The sequence below is a fragment of the Lotus japonicus genome, chromosome 5, assembly GCF_012489685.1.
Source record: "Lotus japonicus ecotype B-129 chromosome 5, LjGifu_v1.2".
NCBI classification, from domain to species: domain Eukaryota; kingdom Viridiplantae; phylum Streptophyta; class Magnoliopsida; order Fabales; family Fabaceae; genus Lotus; species Lotus japonicus.
Window position 1 is genome coordinate 32,186,215 of NC_080045.1, and position 27,782 is coordinate 32,213,996.

Genomic DNA, 27,782 nt, shown 5'->3' on the forward strand with positions numbered 1-27,782 from the left:
GAAAGTCACCGAGTACTTTAGTACTCCTGTTGTTGGAGTTGTGTTGTATTGACCGACACTAACTCTGGGTTTTGACATTGGGTTTTGTTGTTGGAGTTGTGTTGTATTGACCGACACTAACTCTTGGGTTTTGAGATTGGGTTTTGAGCTAAATGCTTGTGTTGTGAGGACGATACGATGTTTGGCTAACCATATTGCATCATGCATCATTCGGTGAAGAACGGGAATGCTTCGCCGATGGTGAAGAACGGGAATGCTTCACCAATGCATCATTCGATGAAGAACGGGAATGCTTCATCAAGGATGAAGTACGGGAATGCTTCATCAATAGTGAAGAACGGGAATGCTTCACTAGTGAAGAACGGGAATGCTTCACGACTATTCGGATCATATTGATTGCATTTCACGCATACATTCACTCTGACTGGAATTGTATGCTATTTGATTTATTGAAGCATTGTTAGAGCCAATAACATGCTAGGATTATTTATATATATATCAACATATATATCTATACCCCATATCACATGTTGAGTGTATAATTACTTATTTCCGTGAGTTGACCCTAGCGCTTTGGCTTTGGTTTCATGTTTGTGTTTGGGCGGTCGGCCTGCTGCCAGATGTCGATGGCGGACTGGTTTTCGATGGTCTCTCCCTCGGGGGGGATCAAGTATGAGTTGGTGGACCGTCATGCCCCCACCGCTTGGGTGATCGATGTTGCGGGTCACCGAGCGACGTACCGGGGAAGGGTCATGGAGGACCGGACAGACGAGCGTGGACGATTGACGAGGGGAGTGCTACGACGTATGGAGCTGAGCTTTGACTTGCCACCTACAGTTCGCTGTGGACCAGGTACTGGTCGAGGACCACCTGCACCACCTCCGACTTCATCTTCTTCCGATGACGAGGACCCAGCTGAGATCGAGGCTGATGTTGCTACACCTGTTGCGCCACCTCCTGCTACTGCCATCGATCCTACCGACGTGGCGTCGTCCTCGAGGCTCGTGCAGCCGAAGAGGGAGTCTGTTGTTCCATCTGCCTCACGTCGCTTTCCTTTTACTCCACCGCGCGGCTACCGTGTGGATCCCCTAGTTAGGGTGGTGGAGGAGGATGTTCTTACTGGAGAGGTGGATGTTGAGACGGGCTTGACTAGGACGGTGCGCAAGACAGTTAGGAGGGAGGTCGTGGACTTAGACACCGAGATGATTACGGTGGATTCCGACTCGGACTCCGATAGCAGTGGGGACAGCTACTCGCCGAGCGACGAGGGAGAGGAGGAGGAGCTATGAGCGGTACTGGGAGGGTAGGTTAGGCAGCGTCATTTTTTGTGTAGAGCTCTGGTTCGTCTTACTTTTGGGACAGGGTAGGTTCCCGATGTGTGGCTTTTTGTGTGGTTCTTTTGATGAGGAATCACAGAGAGTCTGTCGGATTATAGGGGTCTTTTGTTCAGGCCATTTTTGGAGCCGACTTTCTCTTGGATGACTGTACTTTTGATACTTTTACTCACAGTACTGGTTCTGTATATATTTGCCTGCGGGCACACTACTTTGGAGTCACTGCGAGTGCGCGTGACGTGGGAGTGCAGCTGAGGCTGTACATGTGTATATATTTGTATATCGGTTAGTTTAGTTGTTGGGTTATGTCTTTATTTTTCTATCGCTTTATTAAAAGGAATCAAACGAAAAAAAAAATTACCTGTTTTCCGCGTAAAGTTTATTTTTAGTTACTAAAGTGGCACCTGGAAATCGGGGTGTTACAAACTCCATGATGAGGACAATGGCGATGCCTGGGTGGCCGACTCGCGCCAAGTACGTCGTATTTATGTCGGCAAGGCTACGATTACGGGACGCGACAGCAGAGGAGGAGTCATCCAAATTCAGGAAATGGGACATGGGAGGGTGAAGATGCCCTATGCACCCCCCCGCTTCCAATACCCTATGGACGCGAGATCCAGGACGTCATCTGCACAAGTATCTGAGGAGGAGCTAGATCCCTCGGAAGATATGGAGATCGCTTTGGGGTAGTTATTGGCAGGACCCAGTACACCATCGGTACGAGACCCAATGGCCGCTCCCGACAAGCAGAAGACTAAGGAACAGGAAGGGCCGCGGAAGAAGCTTAGAGGATTCTTTGATCGACTGGAGCCCATAGAGGTAGATGAAGATGAAGATGAAGATGAAGAGGAGTCCGAGTGACTCTTACTTTACTGTTGGGTTGAGTGATCGTTAGCACCGCACTTATTTATTTTCTTACTTTGGATTTTATTTCCTTTTTGGAAGGTTGTTGTAATCATACTTTGAGGATCTTTTCACAATTATCTTATTATGTCATGGATTACTTTTAATGTTGAGGTTATGACTATTTCTTTATTTCCGCAATTTTCTTTTGGGTTAAGTTTACAAGAGCTTCATAATAAGTGAACGTTTTATCATTAATTAAAAGTTAATAATTGAATCGACGAAAATTCTTTGCGAAACTTGTGACGTTTGGTTACTGTGTGACACTCGAGAAATCAGGGCGTTACACTCCGGGTCCGGCGAGGACTAGCTCCATACATTTTTCAAAGATAGGGATTTATTCCACAAATTTTTCCGGTCAGGGACCTGGTTCAAACGACAAGACAAAGACAAGAATCAATTTAAGTATTAAGCCTTTAATAAATAAGAATGTAAGATGAATATTTACTCCGTTTTTTTTAAGTCCTTTTAATTTTTCTTGTTTTTTTAATCTTTTTAGGTAACTCGTTCAATGGCCTCCTCCTTCAACCTGTTCCCGATCTCAAACTTGCAAACCCATTGACGACGACCTTTGACTCTTCAATTTGAGGTAGTTGTGCAATATTCCAAAATTTCAGTGGCTCAATTGCAAAGAAATAATGATAGCAGCAAGTAGCATAGAGCAAACGGTCACTACCAGGGTGCACCGGTGCACGGTATGTGCCGTCGTAGGTAGAGTGTTTCTTTTTTGGTTCTTACAAGTATCTCAACGGGAAACAATCCTGTTGTTCGAGAGCCGGAAACATCTACATCATGGTGGCCGGTGGGGCTAACTCTTTCAGCGAAGATTTTTTCATCAACAACATTCGAATCTGAGAGACATTGCTTAAGAATCAATCATTTACCACTTAAACTAAACTAATGAGGGTGTTTCAAAGCAGCACAACTCATCAATTCGTGGAAATTACATTCAAATTATATATCAGAGTTTGTGGTTGACATTAGTCAGAAAGAGCGTGCGGAAAATTACTATTCATGAGTTCGTGACTAGTTCTTTTCATCTTCAACTGGAACAAGAGCTTGTTCTATGTCTCTAATAACACTTTGTAACTGAAATATTTCATGAATGAGAAAGTGAATTCAAATACATCAGAAAATGAGGTACTCATTCATCTCCTTCTTTTTGTTTTTTTTTTTTGCTTTAATTTGTCTAATTTATATTTTTCTTGATTAATAATTGGTAAGCTCAATCATTACCATGTAGTTTTTGGTTGATTTTGATTCACATGACACGAGTTTCAAATTAGAGTGTTATGCAGTTAGGCAGTTTGGAAACTGTTTGAGACTTGCTCTTGTTAGTTCAGTTGCAGTTAGTTTTGGATTATTAGAATTAGTTAGAAGCTGTTCTTCTACCTATAATCAACACTTGCATTCACACTTTCTAACTTTCCTTTTCATTCAATAATATTCAGTTTCACTTTCTCTTTTCTGTTGAGAGTTCATCTTCTCTCTTATCTAAGCTTGGTCTCTGTTGACTTAGAACTGAAGTCAACTCCTAAGTGGACTTGCTTGCTTGATGGCTTCTTCCTCCTCATCTTATGGCGCTCCGCAACCAAAGCATGATGTTTTTCTCAACTTTAGAGGAGAAGATACCCGTCGCACTTTCACAAGCCATCTCTATGCTGCCTTGCGTCGGAATCAAATCCAAACGTTCATTGACGACGAGAAAATTAACAGAGGGGATACACTATCACCGACTCTTCTTTCAGCTATTGAAAGCTCAAAGATTTCCGTGACTATCTTCTCACAAAACTATGCTTCTTCTGCGTGGTGTTTGGATGAACTCGAGAAGATTATTGAATGTAAGGAGAAAAAACAACTCGTTGTGATACCTGTTTTCTATCACATCGATCCAGCACATGTGAGACACCAGAGGGGAAGTTATAAAGATGCATTTACCAAACATGAGGGGAATTTCAGCGGCAATCTAATCAAGGTACAAAAGTGGAGATCTTCTCTGCGTGAAGCAGCCAACTCAGCAGGATGGGATTCCTCAAATATTCGGTAACACACAAACTTTTCAATTTTAGTATAATAGTTAAAATTTTCTAAAGTAAGTGCAGTTATCCTTTATGATCTAAGGAAAAAACTACGTCAACATCCAAAATCCACTCACGCCAAGAGAGATAGCGCAGAAAGAGAAGTAAGATATATGGTAGATGATGTGATAGGAGAAGATGAAGAGATAAGAAGAGAAAATGAGTGAAAATCAAATTGAAGAAAAAGTGGGTGAATATATCAGAACTCATCATTAAGGCTTTCTGTACAAGTTTATTTTGACACTTAGATGCCCTGTTTACCTGCTTATACATAGAGTTATTATATTCACTGTGAAATATTTTTTCCTGGGGAAAGGTTTACCAATATAAAGTAAAACTTGTTTTCAAAGAAAAATAACACATTTAGAGAAGTTTTTATATTGATTTCTTGCCCAGTTTGTATGGTGTCTTCGATTCATTGTCTGACTCTAAAGGGGTTTGTTCTGTTGCAACTAAATTAGTCAAGTATGGAAATAAGTACTAGGAGTTTCAAGTATAATCGTACAAATAAACTTGTTATTTTATTGTTACTTGTCTATTAAATTTAAAAAATTTCTTCTTCATATAGACTGGAGTCCGAACTAGTTGAAAAGATTGTGGAGGATATATTACAGAAATTGGGTCGTATGAGCCCGCATGTTCCAAAGGGGCTTGTTGGAATTGCACAACACATTGCAGCTGTGGAATCATTGTTGTGCACAGGGTCAACTGATGTACGTATTGTTGGAATTTGGGGCATGGGTGGTATAGGTAAGACAACCATTGCAGATGCTCTATGTGCAAAACTCTCTTCTCAATACGAGGGATACAACTTCGTCGCCAATGTTAGGGAAGAATGGAAAAATCATGGAGAGAATTATATGCGGAATAAACTTCTGTCTGGAATATTGGGGGATCCAAATTTGTATATTAGCACCCCTACTATGAGTTCCACTTTTATTGTAGAAAGGCTACAGCGGAAAAAGCTCCTCGTTGTTCTTGATGACGTGAGTGATTCAAAACAAATAGAATACCTTGTTGGAGAGAAATATTGGTTTGGACCTGGTAGCAGAATCATAGTGACAACCAGAAATAAAGACGTGTTTAGCCAAGGAGTTAGAGTATACCAAGTGAAGAAGTTGAATTTTCATGAAGCACTAGAGCTTTTTAGCTCGAATGCCTTTCAACAAGACCATCCAGTGAGGGAGTACACACACTTGTCAGAAAGGGTAGTAGAATATGCTAAGGGCATTCCTTTAGCTCTTAAAGTTCTGGGTTCATATCTTCATTCAAAACAGCCGAAAGAATGGGAAAGTGCATTGGAAAAACTGAAGAAAATTCCCAAAGCTGAAATTTATGATGTGCTAAGATTGAGTTATGATGGTTTAGACCCTGAAGAGCAGGACATATTCTTAGATATTGCATGCTGTTTGAAAGGAGAGACAAAAGGCCAGATAACAAGTTTATTAGATGGTTGTGGCCTTTCTACAGATCTTGGCATGAGAAGCCTTCAAGATAAGTCTCTTATAACTGTTTCTAAGGACCAAACCGTACAGATGAATGATTTGATACAAGAAATGGGTTGGCAAGTTGTTCGTGAAGAATCTGCAAAAGATCCTGGAAAACGAACTCGGCTGTGGGATCCTAAGGAAATTTATGATGTCCTCAAGAATAACAGAGTAGGGATCAAATCACTTCGTTTACGTTTTTATAAATTTGTGGAACATATTAGTAAAGTAATCTGCTTATTATCAGGCATTTGTGTTCTGAATTTCCTTGTGACTTCTATTTTCCAGGGAACTGACAGCATTGAAAGCATAGCATTGGACATGTCTCAAATCAAACATGTGACATTAAACCCTCAAGCTTTTCACAGAATGTACAAGCTAAGGATGTTGAATTTTTACATGTCTTCACGGGAAAACATAAGCAATGTGCATATTTCCAGAGGCCTCGAATGTATGCCTGATGAATTATGTTATCTCCGATGGGACTGTTTTCCATTGGAATCCTTGCCACCATCATTCAGTGCAGAGAAGCTTGTTGAACTTGATCTAAAACATAGCCTCCTTGAAAAACTTTGGGATGGAGAGCAGGTATCTTATTGGATAGCGAACTTATTAACTTTTTATGCAAAAGAATGATAAACGATTTATCATCCACCTCTTGTCTAAATAAGTTTAGCTTTCTTATAATACAGGATCTTGTGAATTTGAAGTCATTAAACCTTTGTGGTTGCAACCGCTTGATTGAGCTCCCAGATTTCTCTAGCGCCCAAAAACTTGAAGAAGTACATCTTGATGATTGTACAAGTTTGTTGAGTGTACCTTCATCCATTTTGTCACTTGATAGTCTGTTTGCACTAAATCTGAGAGGATGTAATCAGCTTCGTTGCATTCAAAGTGAGAAGCAATCTCAATCTCTTCAGTGGCTTAATCTGAGAGGGTGCTCAAGACTTGTAAAGTACTCATTTTCTTCAGAGAAATTGGAGTACCTGAGCCTAGATGGGACGGGAATAAAAGAACTTCCCTCATTAGTTGGAAAGCTCAAGGGCTTTTCAAGCATGTCTCTTGATCATGGTGAAAGACTTCCACATCTTCCAAATACCATTGGTTTAGCTTGTTCTATTCTGCTTCTTGACTGCCCAAAATTTGAGAATTTACCTCCAACATTTGACAGCTCATTGTCCATCACAACTCTCTGTCTGGATAACTGTTCAAATTTGTCACAGCTTCCTGAAAACTTTGGCCTCTTGTCAAATTTAAATAAACTTTCATTAAGAGGAAGCAATATTGAGAACTTGCCCGGTAGCATCAAATATCTTTCACAATTAAGGACTCTCAATTTAAGCAACTGCAGGAGGCTTCGGTCCTTGCCGGAGCTCCCATTGTTGTTACAAGACTTGAATGCAAGTAACTGTGTTTCCCTGGAAGCAGTATCAAATTTAGGGATCACAATGTTGCAAGATTCTGTTGGCAGACTGAAAAAGAGCTCACTGCTCAGACAGATTCAAGAGGAAGAAAAGATATCCATTCGTAATGGTGACTATTTAGAAAGATTTGATTTTTCTAATTGCATAAAGTTGGATCAGATTGCACGCAAGACTGTCATGGAGGAGGCACTGATTAGAATTCAGCTAGCTGCATACCTGTCAACAATGATTGAAGAGTGTTATGATCCTTATTGTCAAACTGATGAAGTTTCCAGGAATTTCAACCCTGAAGACTTTAAATATAGTTCCCGTTCGGTGTATATTATTATGCCGGGAAATGAAGTGCCAGATTGGTTTATGCATAAAGAAACAGACTCCTCAACCATAACCATAAAAGTTTCTACACGGTGGCACCGTTATTTCAATTACCTGGGCTTTGCTTTCTGCCTTGTATTAGGAGATGGTCCTGAATCAGGACCATCTTGCTCAACTAGGGAGAAAAATAGTCATGTTGGTTTCATGGCAGGGTGTAGATACTATTTTGGTGGAAAATTTTCTGGAACTTGCATTATAAGATCTTCTTCCAGTGATGCTAAGTCAGGCCAGGTGTGGCTTTGGTATGACAAATTGCTAAATTTTGAGGAGGAAACAGGAAATGTTAATTCATATGATGAGATCTCCTTCGAATTTTTTGTTAGGCCTCGTAGTTCAGGCGTTGTGAAGCAATGTGGAATTCGACCACTGTATGCTCCAGATGACATCATGCAAAGCTCAAATAATGAACTACAACTAAGTAAAAGAGAAGGTAAGAGATGTTATGTTGAGTTTGAAGTCAACACAATTCAAAGAAACTATGAGCTCTTTCGTGAGTATGCTCATCCTCCTAACAACCTTGGATTGCCATCAGAACAACAAAGAGTTTCCGAGCATCCCGATGGACGTCTTGGAGAATATTTTGTATTAACTCATTGTGCTAAGAATGTTGACGTAATTAGAATGCATCATAGGTGCTTGAGTGTTGGGGCTGAAGTATTTGTTTATTTTGGCTATGTTCACAGTCACCACCAACGTGGTGCGTCTGTAAAACGTGCTCAACGGTATTTAGCACAACTGCTTCTGGATGACTACTGTAATTTCGGTAAACTCTTCAACAATATCAACCTCTTCCAATCGTTGAGGAGATTGTCGCTAGATGGTTGCAATGTTGAGACCTTGCCTGCTAGCATCAAGTGTCTTTCAAGGCTGCAACATCTTTTAGTAAATGACTGCAAGAGGCTTAGGTCTATCCCAGAGCTTCCACCATCCCTTAGATATTCGTTTGTGAGAAATTGCACTTCTTTGGAGACAGTTGAATTGGCTAAGGAAAACAATATGGAAGTTCGTGGAAATTTTCCCAATGTTATGGCAGGTATTGTGTATAAAAAAGTATCGAGAATACAAGTTATTGATCCCCAAAGATGGGTTGCAGACTGGTCCATGCAAAGGTTAAAACGGAATTTGATGACCCTTGAATTCTATGTTACTTCACATACCGAGCCTTTGAATCTCATGTGTGTTTGCGGTACAATGATAATTACCATTTCGTGACAAATAGTTGAGGAAATTTGAGCCAATAGTGTCGCAGCATCATTTGAATTTTCACACTATCCAATTGCTGGATCGAAAAGTTTGGGGAGGGTGTTCTATTTCCTGATCAGAGTATTGACATGTTAGAACCAAATAAGTTAAAATTGGCTTGCGAAGAAGAATTGATGATTTCACTCAAAGAAAACTCAGGATGCAATTTGATCGCTTCCCATCTGAAACTAGAGAGATTAGAATGAAACCAAGGCTTCAAGAAACAGTGTTCCAGTTTGTGCGATATTGGATGTTGTTGTGGGTGTGCTTAAGAGGGGACTGGTCACTTGCAGTGTGGAGGATGTTTCCTCATTGGATATCAACTGGCTGCGCCACGTGTCGGACGTTACCTTTAATAGGTACAATGAATTTTGCATATTGCATGCTATTTTTAAGCATTACTTCTCTTTACCAGTTTAAGCTGCATATAAAAGTGCAAGATCTTTTTTCCCCAGTTTTTTTTATAGTATGCAGGATAATGTGTGGATTGAGGATGGTCCTCCTGGCCTAAACACTATTTTATCTGCAGACTTGTTTTCCTTCTGTTATGAATTAATGAATGTCATGTTGTGTTGCTGTCAAAAAATTTTTTATCATGCTGGGTCCAAGCTTTAATATACTGTTATGTTTGTTTTGGCACTTATTTCAACTTTAATGTGCAGTTCCGTCCGCGTGGTATCTTGTATGGATGTCCATTTGATATTTTCATCACATATGATTTTTTTACTCTTGTTTTTTGGCGTACATATAAGAAATATGGCACTTGAAGGTAAATTTTGTTTATAAAACTCTTCTTTCGAAGAATTCAGTTTGTCAACAGTCAATTTTTGTATGGTCACTGTAAAAAAAAAATGATGCTTAAATTCTAATTTATCGTAACTGTTGATGAACCACCAGATCAATCATGTGAAAATTTGGAGACTTTGGATTTTACTTCTGCGATTCATAGCAACATGGCATAGGGTGATATTATCTGGGATTTCAGAGGTTGGATTCTGGATTTCAGCGATGCGATAATGGATTTTGCTTCTGCAAAGTGAGATTTCAGAGATCGCTTCTTCAATGGCAAGTGAGCTCTCCGGATTTTGCTTCATTCGGAGATTGTCTCATGCGAAATTTCAGGGCTTTCTTGCAATGTGAGTTATATGTTTCCTCTAGCCTTTATAGTGTGTTGTTATATGAATCATTGGATTCAACATATCTCATGATACCTGTTTATCTTCCTTACAGCCTAGCCGTGTCGCTCTTGCCCTCTGCTTTTGCAATTGCGGTCAGATTCGGTTGTGTTTTCATAGTTCGCGTCTTGGTCCTTATTCTCCCCCAACCGGGTAATCTTTGTTGGTAGATGAATTTATTTACATATTGTCAAATTCTAAATTGTTTATCAAATTAGTTGTTTCATCTCTCCCTGAATAAATTTGATTAAATTCTATATTTTTCTCATTGGAGGGCTTTCATATTAGTTTGCCTATGTATATTTCACACTAATAAATTTTATAAGTTGATATATGAATCCTAGAGGTCTCATACCTTTTTTATATTGTAAGATCTCAATTGTAAATTGTCACACGGTTTTGCAATTTTTTGGTGATAAGTGTATTTCTGTACAACTAATTGCAAATTTGCTTCACCTTTGAACGAGACTTCTCTGAAGCTTATGCTTTCCAAAATGATGTTCTTTAAGGTTGTCTGTCTCTAATAGAAGAAATCTTCAAAACAATCAGAACATGGCTTATTTCTTATAAAATTCTGATATCTTGGTCATGTCAAAATGGGTTTTTGCACCATTTTGTTTTTCTAGATTGTTGTTGTCAAAGTCAGCACCATGTAACTACTCTACTAGGAACAATTATTTTTTCCTACATGATGATCTTTTGTTGTTCTTTTAGGTTGTCTGCCTCTAATCGCAGACTTGATAGTTTTGATGGACCCTGATCATGAAAGTGATTTTGAAGGAGGACTTTACAGTGACCGGTACACATCGCATCCCCCTTTCCATATTGATTCAAACATTGGGTAAGCTCTATCTTTATGAACTGTTGACGTTTGTACACCTTAAAAATTTCACTTTCTTCATAGTTCATATAAAAGCTTGAGCTGAATTATATTTCTTCCTTTTTTATTTCTGGGAAGAGGGACATCATGTATGGGTTTAGTTCTGTATTCCTGTTGCATTCTTCTTGAGATTCTGGGTTGAATTTCAATTGTTAAACATCATTTGAAAGCTTCAATTTTTGTTTGATGAATTTCAGTAGTTTCTGATTGATCACTGTGCTCATTGTAATGTGTGTGTTTGGAAGATGTAGCAAAAGTGGTTACGGGTGAAGCTATTCGCTCTTTTGCAAAGGAGGATCCCTGAGAGGGAAAGATGACAGTGCAACAAAATCAGCAAAAGGAAGGAAGGTTCAGTTTTCTAAAGAAGGCCCAGTTGAATTGGTTGAAAGACTCCTGTGTCAAAAGGCTCACAAGACCTTAGAATTGACCGAGGTTAATGCCTGCATTCATAATTTCATGTGTTTAATTTGTACTTGTATGTTGACACATTGTGATTTATCCCTGATTTAACAATATCAACAATATAATTCTTTTTGGGTCACATGTGCAGAACTTCCAGCAAATGTCAACTGCCTGATGGATTGTGAGGCTGTAGATATTTTACAGGGAATTCAAGAGCAGATGGTCGTCCTATCTAGAGATCGAACTATCAAAATCCCTGATCAAAGGTACTGCAATATGCCAAAAGCAAGTATACAAATGCCAAGTTCATCAGACTCATTGTTGCGCCTCTTGTAGATAATGGTCTCACTGATTGTGAGGTATGTGTGATTGCTAATGTGTGCCCAGAAATTGTTGATGAAGTTTATGCTCTCCTCCCATCTTTGAAGGGTAAGAGAAACATTAACAGTCAACTTCTTGAAGATTCAGTGAGTGAGCTTTCAAAGCTATTCAGTGAGTGAGCTTGCCAATGTAAAGCCACATAATGGAAAAGGTTCACTGGTTTACCATTTAGATCTGCATGCTGGAGTACCCTCATTAGGCAAATTTAGCTCATGCAAAACAATTCTTGAGCTTACTGTGACGATATGCTGTAGAAACTCAGGCCATGTTTTATATTCTTGTTTTAAGTGGTTGTACAAAAATCTAATGTAATGTTGATCTCAAGTGGATGAATGCTATATCTACAAAGACTGCGGATCCTATATGAGGAGAATGGATTTTCTCAAATACTCCCTCCGTTCCTTAGAACCAAGCATCATAAATGTTATAAGAACCAAGCACCCGTTTCACACCCTTTAAAAAATTTAGTTAATTTAGGTAATTGCATTAATTTTGTTCTCAATTTATATTCGCTTTCCAAGGTTACCCTCTACTCATTATTCTTACTAATTTCTATGCATCATAAATGTTATGGAGAGTGGAAAAAGAGAAAATTCAATTCAATAACGGCATTCTTGTTCAAAAATAATTAATACATACAAATTCCAAGTCAGTTCTTAAAAAGGACAAAGGTCTCCCATTTGGTTCTTATAAAAGGAACAGAAGATGTAGTAATAGATTATTTTACACAATTAAAAAATAATCATATAAAAAAGAAATACTAATAAGTTCATTATATATTTCATATTTGTGCTGTTGAATTAGACGTGACAAAAATATTTTCATAACATTGTGGCAACTGGCAAAACTTGTACCAACAAAAAAAAAAAACTGTGGCAAAGCAAATTAGGACTATGGTTGTGTTCCATGGTCACGTTTTTTCAATCAATTAAAACTAAAGTCAAATACTCTTGCTAGTCTGTCTCCCTGTCTTCAAATATTATGGGTTTTGATTTTCAAGTCAACCCCATCAATATTGATGTCACCCTTTCACAAACTTTGTTCCCAAAATACCCATATGATACCTAAGCCACCCATTTTATTTTTGGCTTAAATACTTTGTAGGTCCCTGAAATTGTCCTCGTATCAAAATAAGTCCCTGAAATTTTTTTTTCCGATTCCGGGTCCCTAGAAAAATTTGTTTGATCAAAATAAGTCCCTACGCCGGAGAAGACAGTGGTTGCCTCCTCATTGTTTCCACAAACCATGAAATAACATGTTTAAAGCACTCCTAGACCTTCATATATCTGATCTGGGCGAAGAAATCGCAAGAAACAAAGCTAAAACGAAGAAACCGAGAAGCTCCATAAATTCCGGCGAGAAGAAATCAACTTGCGACTGGCCTTTTCTCTTCAACTGTGACGACCCAACCCACGAGACCACCACCACTGAGTTCCTGAGGACGAGACGAAGCCGGCCCAACACCCTGGTCGTAGCGCCGCCATGACCGCCGTCGTCAACCACCGTCTTCTCCGGCGTAGGGACTTATTCTGATTAAAAAAACAATTCCAGGGATCCGGAATCGGAAAAAAAATTTTCAGGGACTTATTTTGATACGGGGTACAATTTCAGGGACCCCTAGAGTATTTAAGCCTTTATTTTTCATACTATCCTCACAAGTGGAAATCAAGAAGAGCTTTGGGTCAAGCTTGGTGGAGTCAAGCTTCTACACGTTCATCTTCATCTTCATATGTTCATTTCTCATCAAGCATGTTATAGCAAGTAGATAAGGCAAATATAGTTGAACATCCAATCCTAGTTAAAGGCTCTAGTCAAGTGGTTTCCTAGGGTTGGTCTAGGTATCAATGCACAGATAAGGTCCATCCCCTTAACATAACAAATGATCCGGACAAACAAACACTGACCATAAGGAAGACAGGACAAACACGGCTCCTCGAACAACAATGAGGGGGAAGCTTAATCACGCATCGTCATCTACACGTTTGCCACTTTCTCAAGAATAACCTCTTGTTGAAACAAATACAATTAGGGTCCATCTCCCTAACTGATCAAATCAAACACAATTAATGTTCATCCCCTTAACCGATCAAGATGCAATGTCATGAAGGTTAGTCCAAATTCCAAATAAGCTTCTCAACATAGCTGAATATCCCCAATGTATCAAATTGAAATGTAATAATGTAACACAAGAAATGAGGGTTTGAATTGTGTTCGTGTAAAACTTGAGTTTTTCAAACGATTATAAGTTTATAAAATATTTTTGCAATCGTATGGTGCAACGAATATAAGTATAAGATAGTAAACGATAAGAACACAACAATATATCCTAGTTCACCCACAAACGATAGGGCCGTCCAGTCCTTGACTTACCAAGATTTTCACTATCAAGTTTCAAGGACTTCTCCTACCACCACAAGCATTCGACAAGACTTCTCCCACAACAAGTATTAGACATGACTCCTCCCAACCAAGGACAACACTCCAAAGGCGTTGTCTTCCAAGGTTGGCACCATTCTTGCTGCTTCCAAAGCTTGCAAAAGACGTCTCAACTCCTTTGTGAAAGAATCTTTGAAGAAGAAGAAGAAGGCAAAAACTTCAACAGATGCATCAAATTTCGAGACTCCATTTATGCATCAACTTGATCAACAAATCCTGGAATCTGAATTTGAATATACTACACATTCCTGGACTGTGTCATTTGCACCAAACCAGAGCTTCACTCTCTACGCAAGGAGAGACATTGCCCCTGCTCGTGAAGCTGATCGCTCACAATGGCAACTGTCTCTGGTTGCTGGATATGTAGGAACAACCCCATACTTTCTGATCTAGAGACCTTGGGCATTCATAGCTCCATGGTCCTCTTGGCCATTTGTTCTGTTACCTGCAGGTTTTCCAACACTTGGTATAAATGCACTTGATCGTTGTAACATCCTAACTTGACGACTGGCCTCACGGTAACAACACGAGTCTTTTCAGCGCACTTTGTCCTCACTCGCGCGCTTCCCGGGAAAACTTCCCAGGAGGTCACCCATCATAATATTGCTCCAAGGCTAGCACACTTAACCATGGAGTTCTTATGAGTTGGGCTCCCGAAAAGAAGTTGCAACTTGTTGTTATGGGTAGTACAATCAAATCTTTTATGCCCTCCTCAACTGTATAGTCCATCCCTATACAGTCTCGGAATACCTCTTGTTCGGGTGTGAGATCGGTTCATTCATGTGCCCCTCCGCCTAGAAGTCTGCCAGGAGCCGCTCCTTGTCCGTGCCTCAGCACCAGCGATCACTCCCCGCCCTCGTCGGCCCCGGGCGTCACAGGCCCACCAACTTCCGCTTGGTTCGTCCCCGAACCACACCGTACTGGAAGAGGTTGGCTCTGATACCATTTGTAACATCCTGACTTGACGACTGGCCTCACGGTAACAACATGAGTCTTTTCAGCGCACTTTGTCCTCACTCGCGCGCTTCCCGGGAAAACTTCCCAGGAGGTCACCCATCATAATATTGCTCCAAGGCTAGCACACTTAACCATGGAGTTCTTATGAGTTGGGCTCCCGAAAAGAAGTTGCAACTTGTTGTTATGGGTAGTACAATCAAATATTTTATGCCCTCCTCAACTGTATAGTCCATCGCTATACAGTCTCGAAATACCTCTTGTTCGGGTGTGAGATCGGTTCATTCATGTGCCCCTCCGCCTAGAAGTCTGCCAGGAGCCGCTCCTTGTCCGTGCCTCAGCACCGGCGATCACTCCCCGCCCTCGTCGGCCCCGGGCGTCACAATCGTCTCCTCTCTCGCTGCTCATTACCAATTCAGATCAACAAAGAGACGATGCAAGCCAACCTGCAACGACATCATGTACCAAGCGGTGAAGGAACATTAAGAAACAATGTTGCTGAGTCATTTTCTCCTTTTGAGGAAGAAAATGATGAAGATGAGCTTGAAGCACCCCTCGAAGATTGAGATCTTGCACCACTCGAAGCTGATGATGAAGACTGGCTACATGACCAGGAAACACACATTGATATTGTAGATGCAAATGTACAGGTCGATGCACCAGAAAATGCAGACAAGGTTGCTTAGCTTGCTCAAGACTTGAAAGAGTAGAAAGCAAAGTTTGATGAGGAGATCGCCACTGTCAAGATCATGGACAAACTAAAATAGAGGCTCTATCTTCTCAACTCTCAACTCTCAATCCCTTTATCTTTTATGCTCACATCTTTTTAGTCTCAATCCCTGACAATTTAACTTGTTTGCCATATTCTTGGTTTTTATGCATATTATTGTTTGATTATATATGTCATGCTATCCTTATCATTAGTGTATGCATTTCATACTTGCAATGCTTTTTGATAATGCTAAAAGGGGAGAAGAATAAGAGAAAAAGAGAGAAAAAGAAATTTTGATGAGAAAATGCTTATAAAGAAAAATAAAGTGCTATATAGAAAATGATTATATGTAAAAACACTTTGAAACACTTTGAAAAATTTCAAATTCATATAAGGGGAGAGAACGACAAATACTTATGAAAATTATATCTCTTTTGAAAAAGACGTGCTTAAAGTGCAAACGATAGGGGGAGCACCTAAGTAGAAAACTCAGGGGGAGTATTCTACATCTTTTCAAAATATGTATTTCCTTGTTTTTCTCTTTAAAATTGTCATCATCAAAAAGGGGAGATTGTTAAGTTCAAAACGCTAGATATATCATTTACCATATTTTGAGTGATAACAATTTTAAGAGGATAAGTGAAGTGGTTAAATATTTCACATGATTTATATTTCAGGAAATCACACTTATATCCTCCATACCTTATTGTTTGATGATTAAGTGCAAGACAAAGCAAGAAGACGCGCATAGCAGACTATGCAAGCAAAGAAAGTCAAATCAGTCAAATCGTCTAAGAAATAGAAGAAAAGATTGATCAAAGTAGAAGATAGTACAAGACAAGAGCAATCAAAGCATCAAGGATCGTTTATGTAACGCCCCAATTTCTCAACTGAGGAATCACATTAGAAACATATCAAAGTATAAGGACTAATTTGAAATTCTAAAGAAAACATGATTTTTTTTTTTGAAAACAAACTAAATATAGTTGAAAACATAACATAGTCATAATTAAACAACTCATTACCGACATATAGTAATAGTAACTTACAAAGACATAAGTAGGGTTCCAAAATAAGTATGCACACTTAAACAGTGGCTAAGACAGGGTTCCAGTAAAAGAGTTTTCAGAGGTTGAAGAAGACTCAAAGCATAAACTACTTAAAAGAAAATCAAACAACTTCTTTCATCTCTGCTCTGCCGCTTACTGTCCCTCCTCCATCTCGATCATAACTAAGCATCGTCGGAAGGCTCTTCATCGTCTAATAGCATTAAGCGCCCAAACAACAAGTAGCAAACATAAAGGGTTAACTACATGCAATTACCACGTATAAAAGGGAAAGCATGCTATTAAAGTTTAAGTGCATAACATGGCACATAAGCTAGCAACTTAATTCCAGATAGATGACGACATATATCCAACAACATAAAATCAAATAAGGTATTAACAACTTAACAACATATATCAAACTCAGATAACAATAACCTCAACAAGTCAGATCAAATATTAGTACTCTATAATGCAACTATATGCTGCTAACAAAATGGATCGATCAATATCGTCTCGCAAGACGGGACAATGATAGGACACACCTCATCGCCACTTATAGTGTCATACATGACGGGACAATCATAGGACACACCTCCAGATCGCCACTTAAACGTCACACAAGACGAGACAATCATAGGACACACCTCCTGATCGCCGCTTATTGCGCCACACAAGGCGGGAAAATCATAGGACACACCTCTTGATCGCCGCTTATTGCGCCACACAAGGCAGGACAATCATAGGACACACCTCCTGATCGCCGCTTATACTTAAGCCCTATAGGCCAAGTCAGACAACAACAAAGCCCAACCAAGGACCAATCCAAGGTAACCACATGTTATTCATAATTACAACATTCGCACAAACACATCAAGCTCTATTGAGCGATGAAACAACAATTCAGTGTTGTACAACATAATCATGTCCTATCCACTAGAAAGCAGTAATGACAAAAACCAGTAAACGGCCGAAACCTCTTAGAAAACGGAGACACACGTCTCAATAAGTTCACTCGGCCGAAGCCTCCAGAAAAAAATTTCCTAGTTCAGCACAATAATCAAAATCAAATGGCAATCAAATTTAAACATCTTCATCTCAAACGCATGCAGTGCAATAAAAGCAGGCAAGACTCAAAGACGCTCTAAAACTGAGTTACCCTTACCTTCGTAAGTAGAAGTAGTGCATAGACGTTGCGAACCTAAAACACAGAAATACAGTCTCAAAGACGCTCTTTTGTATTCTGGAAATCTGTATTTTGTTTCTTTTTCTGCTCTTTTTTTTTCTACATTCAGAATAACAATAGAGAAATGAAAAGTCAGTATTTTTTCTGGTTTAAAAAATAATAGTCATGCCTTATGGAGTTTGTTATCTGTAATAGCTTCAAACTTGTTATCAAGGGTTCTAAAAAAGCTTCGATCTCTGAAGCTAATTCACTGTAGAAAGATATCAAAGTTCTCAGATGCATGGTTTTTTTTTTATGTTTTGTGTTAATTGATTTTTTTATTTTAATTAAATGAATGATTTAATTAGGTGAAGGATTAATTAGGAAGAAGGGAGTTAAGGGTTTTAATTATGTCTTTTCTAGGATTTAAATGAAAAAGAAAAGCCACATGAGCTTTCCGGAGCTTCGACGTTGACCCAAACGGCCGGAGGGACCAAACCCTCACATTTACGCCGACGAGGGACTAAAACCATATTTATGGCAAAACATAGGGACTAAAAACTTAACTAAGCCTTTTAGAAATCGGGAATGGTATCACTTACAAGATTCCTCTAGTTTATGATAAGTTGGTTATGATGCTAAACCTTCCAAGCTTCTCAGATATTCATGTGGATAAATTTTACTTGGGTACCTTGGATTTGGGGTCCTTGGCTGCAATGATGGATGCTGATAAAAGATCAAGGAATAGTAATTGAGCAGGAATGGGGGAACCGCCGTCCCAATATGAATCACTTCAGGCACGAATAAAGGCCATGTCAGCTACTAATTCACCTTATAAATTCAGTTTGAAAGTGTCTGATGTTGGTTTGAGTCTTTTCTTTTTATTTTATGCTTTTAATATGTTAGTTAAAAAATTTCTCATTTTTTGTGTTATTAAATTGTTCTACATTTTTATCAGAATGTTTTGGAGGAATTGAGAACATTGAGCTTGGTAACTATGGACCCTGCATCCTCGGGATATGTTGAGGGATCACAGATATGAAATTCTAACCAGAACATGCACACAGTCATAGAGCGGGCTTTGTTTGGTGCTCTAGCTCCTAGGGTAGTGGTAGTGGCAATGGCGAAGGCGAAGAAGGACAAGGACAAGGACATGGAGGCAAGAAGAGAAAAAAGAGGAGGGAAAAGTCAAGCTCCAGGGGTTGAGGATGTTAGTATGTTTGAATGTGTTTGTATGTTAACATTTCAGTGTGTGAAAACACTAAGTTTGTGTTCATTCATATGTTGCATGGTTAGGATTTCAATTTGTGACAGTTATTGTAACGTACAATTATGTTTACCTGCGTTGTATGGTTATGTATGCTTGACTGCAATTTGGTTTTGTATGTTTTCTTGCTTGATTTCGGTCATATGTTTACGTGCTTGGTTTCTATCATTGTACTTTCTGTCATATTGTCCGTTAAGCCAGCGGGTCCAGATCCTCTCCAGTGGATTTCTCTCATGTTTTCTCCAGTGGACATTTGTGGCGGTTTTAAACCGCCACAAAATGTTGTCAATTGCCACAAAATGCTGCTGCAAAAAATTGACAGAATTTGTGGCAGTTGGAAACATTTTGTGGCGGTTCAAAACCGCCACAAATGTCCACTGGAGAAAACATGAGACAAATCCAATGGAGAGGATCCCAACCCTAAGCCAGCAGACATTTTTTCGCACTTTAACGTTAACTACGCACTTTAGAGTGCGTTACGAAAAGGTAACAATGCAGCAGCAACCAAACACAGAATCAGAATCAGTAAACAATACAAATGAAAATGGTAAAATCCATTTATTAAACATAACAAAAGTAGTACATTTAAATCGCCGAACAAGAGCAATACGTTAATTCTTAAGCTGGTTGGGAATTCTAAATCTGGTACAAGTCGCTGAACAAGAGAAATATGCTAATTCTTAAGCGGGTTGGGAATTCTAAATTAGGTACTAGTCGTTGAACAAGATAAATAGGCTAATTCTTAAGCTCCGGAAGCGAATGTCAAATGCTTTGCAGAGAGACCCAATTGAGCACTATCTTGATGCTTCCATAATAACAAATGGTCTCCACTTTTCTCAAATTGAGCACTATCTTGATGCTTCCATAATTCCAAATAGTCTCCAAAGAGCATTTTCTTCAATTGAGCATTATCTTGATGCTTCCATATTTAGCTACTTTGTGTGTTCTGAATAAGAGAAGATTGTCACCCCCTACATTAGCTACTTTGGTGTTCTAAATCTGAATAGCCTAATTCAAAACACGCAAAGTAGCTAATGTTGGTGATGAAATGCAGAGATCACTAACCATCTGAGCAAAAGGACGAATGCAGAAAGGGACAGAAATGGAGAATGAATGGATGAAGAATAGTGTAAAAATGTGACTATTTATAGAATTTGAATTACTATAGGAATTAACGAATTATCATAGTAATTAACGGTCAAATTAGTGTGTAACATGTGCTTTAATTGAAAATTGAGAGTTTGGAAAATTGAAAGTTTCAGAATGTACATCAGTTACAGTCAAAAGTGGTCGATGTGCGTACGCACTTTGAAACGCAGTTTGAAGTGCGTATCGTAGGCTACGTAGCTTGAAAATGCATAGCCTACGTAGTTACAAGGCACAATCGATAAAAAATTGAAGAGTGTTTTTGGATTTCAATATTCACAGAGGAGGTGGAACAAAATGTCAGGGTGGGAATAACAATTACTGTTAAGAATCAAATCTGAATTGTTTTCTCTTAAGGCATTCATATCCCGGTTATTGACATCTCATTTACTTCTATTTCAATCATGTCCAGGTTATTTCTTTTTTACTACTAAAACAAGCCCAGCTTTATCTGTGTTCAGCTACATGGGTAAATTGAGGCCAATGGGGCAGTTATTAGCTAATGGGGGGCCAATATATAGCATCTAGTACTACATATTAGTGATCTTTCTACCTTAGGGGGGCAACCGCCCCTTTAGCTTATAGCTGGGACCGCCACTGACCGATGTCATTTGAAATCCAGTGACATGGAATGAGCCCCAATTTAGACAACCCATTTATTATAGTTATAATATATTCAACAAATTATATTAAATAATTATACATTCCTTAGACATGGATTAGTTTCGAACTGGCATGATTACATGAAGAAACAAGTTCCAACCCATAGTCAAATACCAAGGTATTACAACACCGGCAAACAGCTTATTAGTATTCAAGATAGTTCTAGCTCATCAGAGTGAACACAATTTAAATAAGCCTAAGAGCTTGAGCATGATGTCGGATGTGATCATCTATGAAGGTGGCAATAAAATTATAAGAGTGATCATAACCAGGTTGAAGACGTAACAGCAGTGGAACATTGGCATTCCTGCATGCCTCTTCAAACTTGTGAGGGAGCAGTTGGTCTTGCAAAAATTTGTCATCTTCCCCCTGAAAAGCAGAACAGCTTTAAGAAGCGGACAAAACCAGCAAGAGTTCAGCAAGAGTATAAGTGCATGTCTGGAAATTCATCTAAAATTAATTCTAAAGCCAAAATTTTCTGTGAATAGCTTTTGGGTGTTAGAATTGATTGGGAAAAAGAAATTAAGCCAAACAGGCTATAAGTACATGTTTACAAATTGAAACCTCTCAATGAAAACAGCACTATAAATGGCAGGTCATTTTGATATGTTCAGTTTCAGATTAAAATGGATTACTTAAACGCAATACAATCTAATCAAACCCCGCAGGATACCTGCAACCAGAATTGTGTCACTCTTGATACCATTCACGAAATTTTTTCAAAAATTAAACAAAATTTAACATAATCTTTTACCTGATCAATCAAAATGCTGGCAGATACATTGGGAAACTTTGTTACCAAACAAGTGGCATCGTAATCCTGCAATTTTAAACTCTTGTCACAATGAAATATCAAAATTTAATAAGTAAAGCAAACATGTCAGTTTCCCCTCTAATTTACCTCCCAATCTGATTTATTGCCACCCAGATAGTTTGTGAATGCCTTCAGTCCCCAAGGACAATTTATAGGATTTGCAACTGGTGCGAAGGCAGAAACTGACTAGAACAGTCATGTAAAGAAATAGAAGAATAAAAAGTTAGAATCCAAGTAATAAGTACAGATCTTTTCAGGACACAGTTAAGAGAAATGTTCTGGTTGTATTATTCCATGACAATCGGTACATTATTTACAAAGATAATCCCACAAGTTTAAGGATAATATTCAGCCTAAATAAGAAAAGAATTTATCAGTCAAATAAGGAAAGAATGAAATAATCATATCTATTATTACATACAACATCTCAAGAGACACAGTATAGTTCTATGTTGTCCTAGGAAATAGACTTCTAAAAACCCCAAAAAGATCACCAAAAGGATGAGATATTTGGTTCTAACTAATACCAAACATAAATTGGTTATGAATACAAAACTATTGTGCAGAATGCGATTCCACCTTACATGCTTTTTGAACAATAAACCGTAAACGAGTTTCTATCATCTTCCCAATAGTGAGCCTCAGTATACTCTTTTCCAATCTAACCCTGATTTGTAAGTCCACTCATCCTGCCTCAACATTTCCATCTCCATCACATATATTTTTGCTAGACTATACTGCTCAACATTCACTTCCACAGAGTATCGCTGAACTTATAACTATCAACAAAATTTTCCTTCGGATTGTTAGGTGCTTTGCAATCACAAATGTTTGAAGCATTCTTAATTTTATACACCCAACTAAAATTGTATGTGTTGCGTCCCGATCACCTTGTAAGACAAATATGAGATACCTTAACTATGCATTTTGTGCATAGGGCAAACATGAACTGTAATGAAACTACTGACCCTTATGCAAAATACATCATGGAATATTTACCTACTCTCTTGATGCAATTGAGATCCATATAAATGGAATATATATTCATAAAAAAACAAAAAATAATAGTCTGTTTGTATTAATGTGCAGTATCATAGAGAAGGCGGCTAATAACAAATAATCTGCTATTTGAACAGTAATATCAATAATAATTTTCAGGACATTGCCAATATTTTCAAAAAAAAAAACTCCTTCATATGAAAATGAAAAGTGCTCAGTATCATAATCACCAACACCTTATATTTATCCAGATTTTTCAGGTAGATTGTTAAAGCACCATGCCCGCCCATAGAATGGCCAAATATAGAAGCTTTTGATGTTTCAAGCTCTGGAAAGTTATCACTTAGAAGCTTTGGCAATTCCTTGACAACATAGTCATACATGCGCCAATTCTTCCATTTCTCTTGTGTAGCATTGAGATAAAATCCTGCACCTGTTTCAGAATGTAAATATGCAGTTTAGATATCTTCTGTAAAGAAAAATGTATATTGCATATCTCCAGGCAGCCTACAGCAATTAAAACTATTCCAGACAACATTAATGTCTTCCAAACAGAAATGAGCTATTGGCTTCCTTTCCAAAATTTGGGGCTGATATAGCCCGGCAAGGTGAGCCCAGAGAAGATATGGGCCTGGTCCTAGATCAATGAAGCCATGCACTAAAAGTAAGGGAAGTTTATTCTAGAAGGGAAGAGAGGGCACATAACAATCAGATATCAGAGGAGGATGCTGTGTTGAGTGGAGGGTAATGGATTCAACTGAATTATTTCAAATAGATAAGGTATAATTAAATTATTTGTTAGGATATTTTGGAAAGATAAGACCAGAATCATCTCATCATCTTCATCTTTATCTTCTTTTTGGTTTTCATCTAAACTGTTCTGTTTTATTCTCTCTCTCTCTCTCTCTCTCTCTCTCTCTCTCTCTCTCTCTCTCTCTCTCTCTCTCTGTTGTCCAATATTTGAATTGTAATCAGGTGGAATTGTTAGGATGTAAAAGAAGGGAAAACTATTTAAGGGTTTTATAATAGTTAGCAGTTGGTGTAGTAGTTAGTTAGTAGTTACTATGAGGGGATAAGTTAGATACAAAAATAGGGGATGTGAGATTGGAGAGGCATCAGTTCAGTTGTATACTTAGGAAAAAGGTAGCAGTGGCTCAGTTGTAAAGCGAAACCCTTGGAGGAGATTTCTCACTTATTCTTTTCATTCACTAACAATAGATTATTTTTCTAACTTCTGGGTTCATAAAATAAGGTGATAAAAGGAATAGGAAATGGTCAAATTCGTTGATTGACTTTTTGCGCATGCCACTAGCAAACCTCCAATATTTTACATTACTATGGCCTAAAATATATGATTTGTTTTCCACTTCTATCTAAGTGCCCAACATTTTTGTTTAAAGAAGATATTCCAAATGTGGAGAATTCAATCACCTATTCCACAATACAAATGACAGAAACTTGAGAATCACACAAATTACCAAGAAGAATTTGGCTTATGAAAACAAGCATAAAAGGTAAACCAGATTCACTAAGCTCAGGTAATACAATTAGTAACAGTACGAGGTACAAAAAAGAAAACACGTATTCAACCTGTATAAACTGGGATTAAAGTTTTTTTTTTTTTTGAATGGGATTAAAGATTAAAGGTTTGACCATGCATAATAACAATTATCTGAATTCTGAATATTAAATCCAAATTTAATGAAACAAAACCATAACATGAATTCTTGATTGAATGATCAAAATCTTCATTCCATATTTAATTTCAAAGAACACATAAAGATTGCTGGTCTGGTACGTAGAAAGAAAACAAAATAAGAAGATAAAAAGAAAATAAAAGAAGCATTTTTTACTGTGAAAATGTGAGCTGCATTAAGTAACAAATAGGATTGGCCTCTGAGCAAAAAATAAATTTCTCTCCCCTTATTGGCAAGTATAATAAGGGTGCATTTGGGTAAGCAGCTTAATTAAGCGCCTATGGCATAAATGCTTATTCATAAGCTAAATTGAGAAACTTTTTGAAATAAGCTGGAAATAGGTTATTGATAAACATAAGCTCTAAGTCATAAGCTAATCTAAACAGATTCCAAAAATAAGCTCAAAACAGCTAATAGATACCCATAAGTTATAAACATAAGTTATCTCTAACACTTGCATGAGCGCTTATGCTATAAGATAAGCTCAAATAAGTTCTTCCAAACTAAACCCTCATTAAGTTAGTTTCTTTCCCGTGGTCTCTCTGTCCACCTCGTTTTTTTTTTTTTTGACGGAAGTATCCATGAGCAGTGATTATTAGCCAAAATTCCTTTTATTTACACATAAAAATTGCATAGGTAATATAGTATTGGATAATCAAATAATCCTCGTATATGCACAATATATTTCTTAATAACTAATAAGGCTAAAGCAATCAACGAGGTGGTATAAAATGAAATCCTGGCCACTTATACTTGCAATAGAGTTAAAGAAGGATAGAAACAAACACCAATCATTTTCAAGAAATTCAACAATCCTATGACAAACAGTCTACAAGCTAAACTCAGGCACGAAGCTGGCCTAAGCTTGAGTCTATCGATTTTAAAGCTCAGCCTCAACCCTCAAGCCAAACAAATCAAACTCTCATGCAAAGTTAGGCCTGAGGGCGCGATCATTCCCAACTCCATTAGACCAGAAAAATATAAGGATATTGAGTGGCATACCTACACCAAAGTCCCAGCTGTCCGCTTCTCCTTCCACATTCAAGCCTCCTGTATAATGAAAGCGAGAAACAAACAGAATCCCAAATCAGGGCATGACAACAACATACGAAAGCATATTCCATAACTATTCTGTTTGTAAAAAAGTTAACAAAATGTAAATGAACGTTTTCGCGTGAGTAAGTAGAACCTTTGAAACCGATTACAGAAACAAACTGGGAATAACTGAAACACATATAAGCTTTATTTGCAAAATATATCCCAAAAATTACACTAAAATGTTTGATTCATTCACTTTCATTTCCACTTCTAAGTTGAAATGCTGTTCAGTCAAAATAAGGATAGAATTCAAAACCCTAATCAAATACGCAGCGTTTAGCAGTGAAAGAAAGAAACTTACTCGGAGAGGTATCAGGGGTAACCAAAGCAACACCTTCGTTGGAAGCAGCACGTTGAGCACCCGATTTGAAAATGAAATTCTCGTCAGTGCAAGTGAGACCGGAGAGCCAGTAAAGCACCTGAAATGAACACGAATGAATTGAATTGGGAATTAGGAATAGGAATCATGAGAAGAAACATAAGAAGATTAAAGAGCGAGTAATGAAATCACGAAATGAAAGAGAGACTACTACTGACAGGGAATTTGTGAGAAGAAGATGATGATGGAGAAGGAGGGAAGTAGATGTGGAAGTTCATGGAGCAACCGAGAGTGGGGCTGAAATGTTTGAATCTCTTGTTGTAACCACCGAACATCTTTGAGCTGCTGATCTCAACGGGTTTCGTGTCTTCCATCTTCACTCTCACTCTCACTCTCACTCTCGCTGTGTGTTGTGATATGTGTGGCAGTGGTTTGGTGTACTTTGCACTCTGCTTGCTCAAATAAAGACTACGCGATCGGATATTTTCCGGGTCTGATCCAAACCCGGAAGCCACACGGGTCCTTGATTGAGTCAGGAGTCAGGACTCAGGACCATGAAATTAAGTTGGTTTATTTTAAAGTTTGGTCTAATAATAATTAAATTACGTAAACTTTTTTGACAGAAAATTACGTAAACTTAAATTTTGACTGTTGAAAAAAAAAACTTAAATTTGACTGAATTAAATAATTAAGATTGATAGAATTGATGGTCTTTTGAGAATCATAATTGACTGGATAAAATAATATGAGGCATAAATTTGACCGAAATAATTAAATTTGAGATAATTGATTGTGTTTTTTTAATGGAAATGTTAAATGTTCCTCAAGGATAGTTCAAGTAGTAAGAGTTAAGACTATGTTTAGATTGATGGTGGGGAGTGGGATGGGGTGGGATGGGATGAAATATTTTTAGATTCCATTGTTTGGGTATGTTAATGAAGAGTGGGATGGGATGGGATAGAGTGGGATGAATACCACCCAATTCCATTGATTTCCCCATTTTGCCTCCCTTCCAATTTGGGTGGTATGAATTGATTCTTGAAATACATTGTTTAATTGCAAGTCGGTGTGAAAAAATGTAAACTATTATGATAGGGTGACAGAAAATGTTAATTATTTAGGAGTTTATAGACAAGTCTTGTTTCAAAGGAAGGATAAAATTGGAATAAAAAACTTATAATTCATTCCGCTCCGTCCGTTATCCAAACAATGGAGTAGTAATTTTGTTCCGTCCCACCATAAAATACCCAAACATTGAGATGAGATTTTTATTCCATTGCGCTCCACTCCATTCCGTTCCGCTCCATTTCATTCCATCAATCCAAACATAGCCTAAGGGACATATAGGTTGGAGAGAGGAAATGTTCAATATATTAAGAAGCAAAGTAAGCCTACTAAAGATTGCATGAGTAAATTATAAAAAAAAAAGGCATGAGCAACATTGTTATAATATTATAATAGTAGAATACAGTTTGGCCCAGATTTTTATTTATCTTAAAAGCTACTTTTAAGTTAAAGCTCAAAATAAGAGCTTTAAGAAAAAGGTAAAGAATTTAAGGCCTCATATTAATTAGTTTAGTGATCAATTATTAAAAATATGTTTTTCTAGAGCGACATGTCAAGCTCTGCTAGGGTTTCTCTAACCCAAGCAGACCATGCGGCGACTGGAGGCGAAATAGGGCAAGGCCCGATGGCGGAAGATGGCGAGGTGGAAGATGATGAACCGAAGGAGGTATGGAGCAGCCCGTTACTAGCCCTGGACACCGATGGTGATGAGCCAAAAAA

General features: G+C 38.2%; 2 protein-coding genes across 7 annotated transcripts; one reads left to right on the plus strand and one right to left on the minus strand.

Moving 5' to 3' along the window:
- Nucleotides 1–3,213: 3,213 nt before the first annotated feature.
- On the plus strand, nucleotides 3,214–12,070 carry LOC130717443 (disease resistance-like protein DSC1). Of its 6 annotated transcripts, none has more exons than XM_057567663.1 (11): nucleotides 3,214–3,377; nucleotides 3,757–4,280; nucleotides 4,884–5,973; nucleotides 6,091–6,390; nucleotides 6,495–9,202; nucleotides 9,506–9,612; nucleotides 9,741–9,979; nucleotides 10,074–10,171; nucleotides 10,733–10,859; nucleotides 11,144–11,330; nucleotides 11,449–12,070. In XM_057567663.1, the coding sequence occupies exons 2-5, from the start codon at nucleotides 3,793–3,795 to the stop codon at nucleotides 8,811–8,813; spliced, it is 4,197 nt and encodes a 1,398-aa protein (XP_057423646.1). In that variant the 5' UTR covers nucleotides 3,214–3,377; nucleotides 3,757–3,792; the 3' UTR covers nucleotides 8,814–9,202; nucleotides 9,506–9,612; nucleotides 9,741–9,979; nucleotides 10,074–10,171; nucleotides 10,733–10,859; nucleotides 11,144–11,330; nucleotides 11,449–12,070. The 6 variants fall into 6 exon arrangements, with proteins under 6 accessions (XP_057423646.1, XP_057423644.1, XP_057423649.1 ...); XM_057567661.1 differs by having other exon boundaries at nucleotides 11,150–11,330; XM_057567666.1 differs by having other exon boundaries at nucleotides 10,733–10,817.
- Nucleotides 12,071–21,062: 8,992 nt separating this feature from the next.
- On the minus strand, nucleotides 21,063–26,443 carry LOC130718701 (S-formylglutathione hydrolase). The gene is made up of 7 exons (XM_057569331.1): nucleotides 26,216–26,443; nucleotides 25,980–26,097; nucleotides 25,583–25,630; nucleotides 23,120–23,316; nucleotides 21,972–22,070; nucleotides 21,825–21,890; nucleotides 21,063–21,439 (listed from the first exon to the last, which is right to left on the minus strand). The coding sequence occupies exons 1-7, from the start codon at nucleotides 26,369–26,371 to the stop codon at nucleotides 21,257–21,259; spliced, it is 867 nt and encodes a 288-aa protein (XP_057425314.1). The 5' UTR covers nucleotides 26,372–26,443; the 3' UTR covers nucleotides 21,063–21,256.
- Between the last annotated feature and the right edge of the window lie 1,339 nt (nucleotides 26,444–27,782).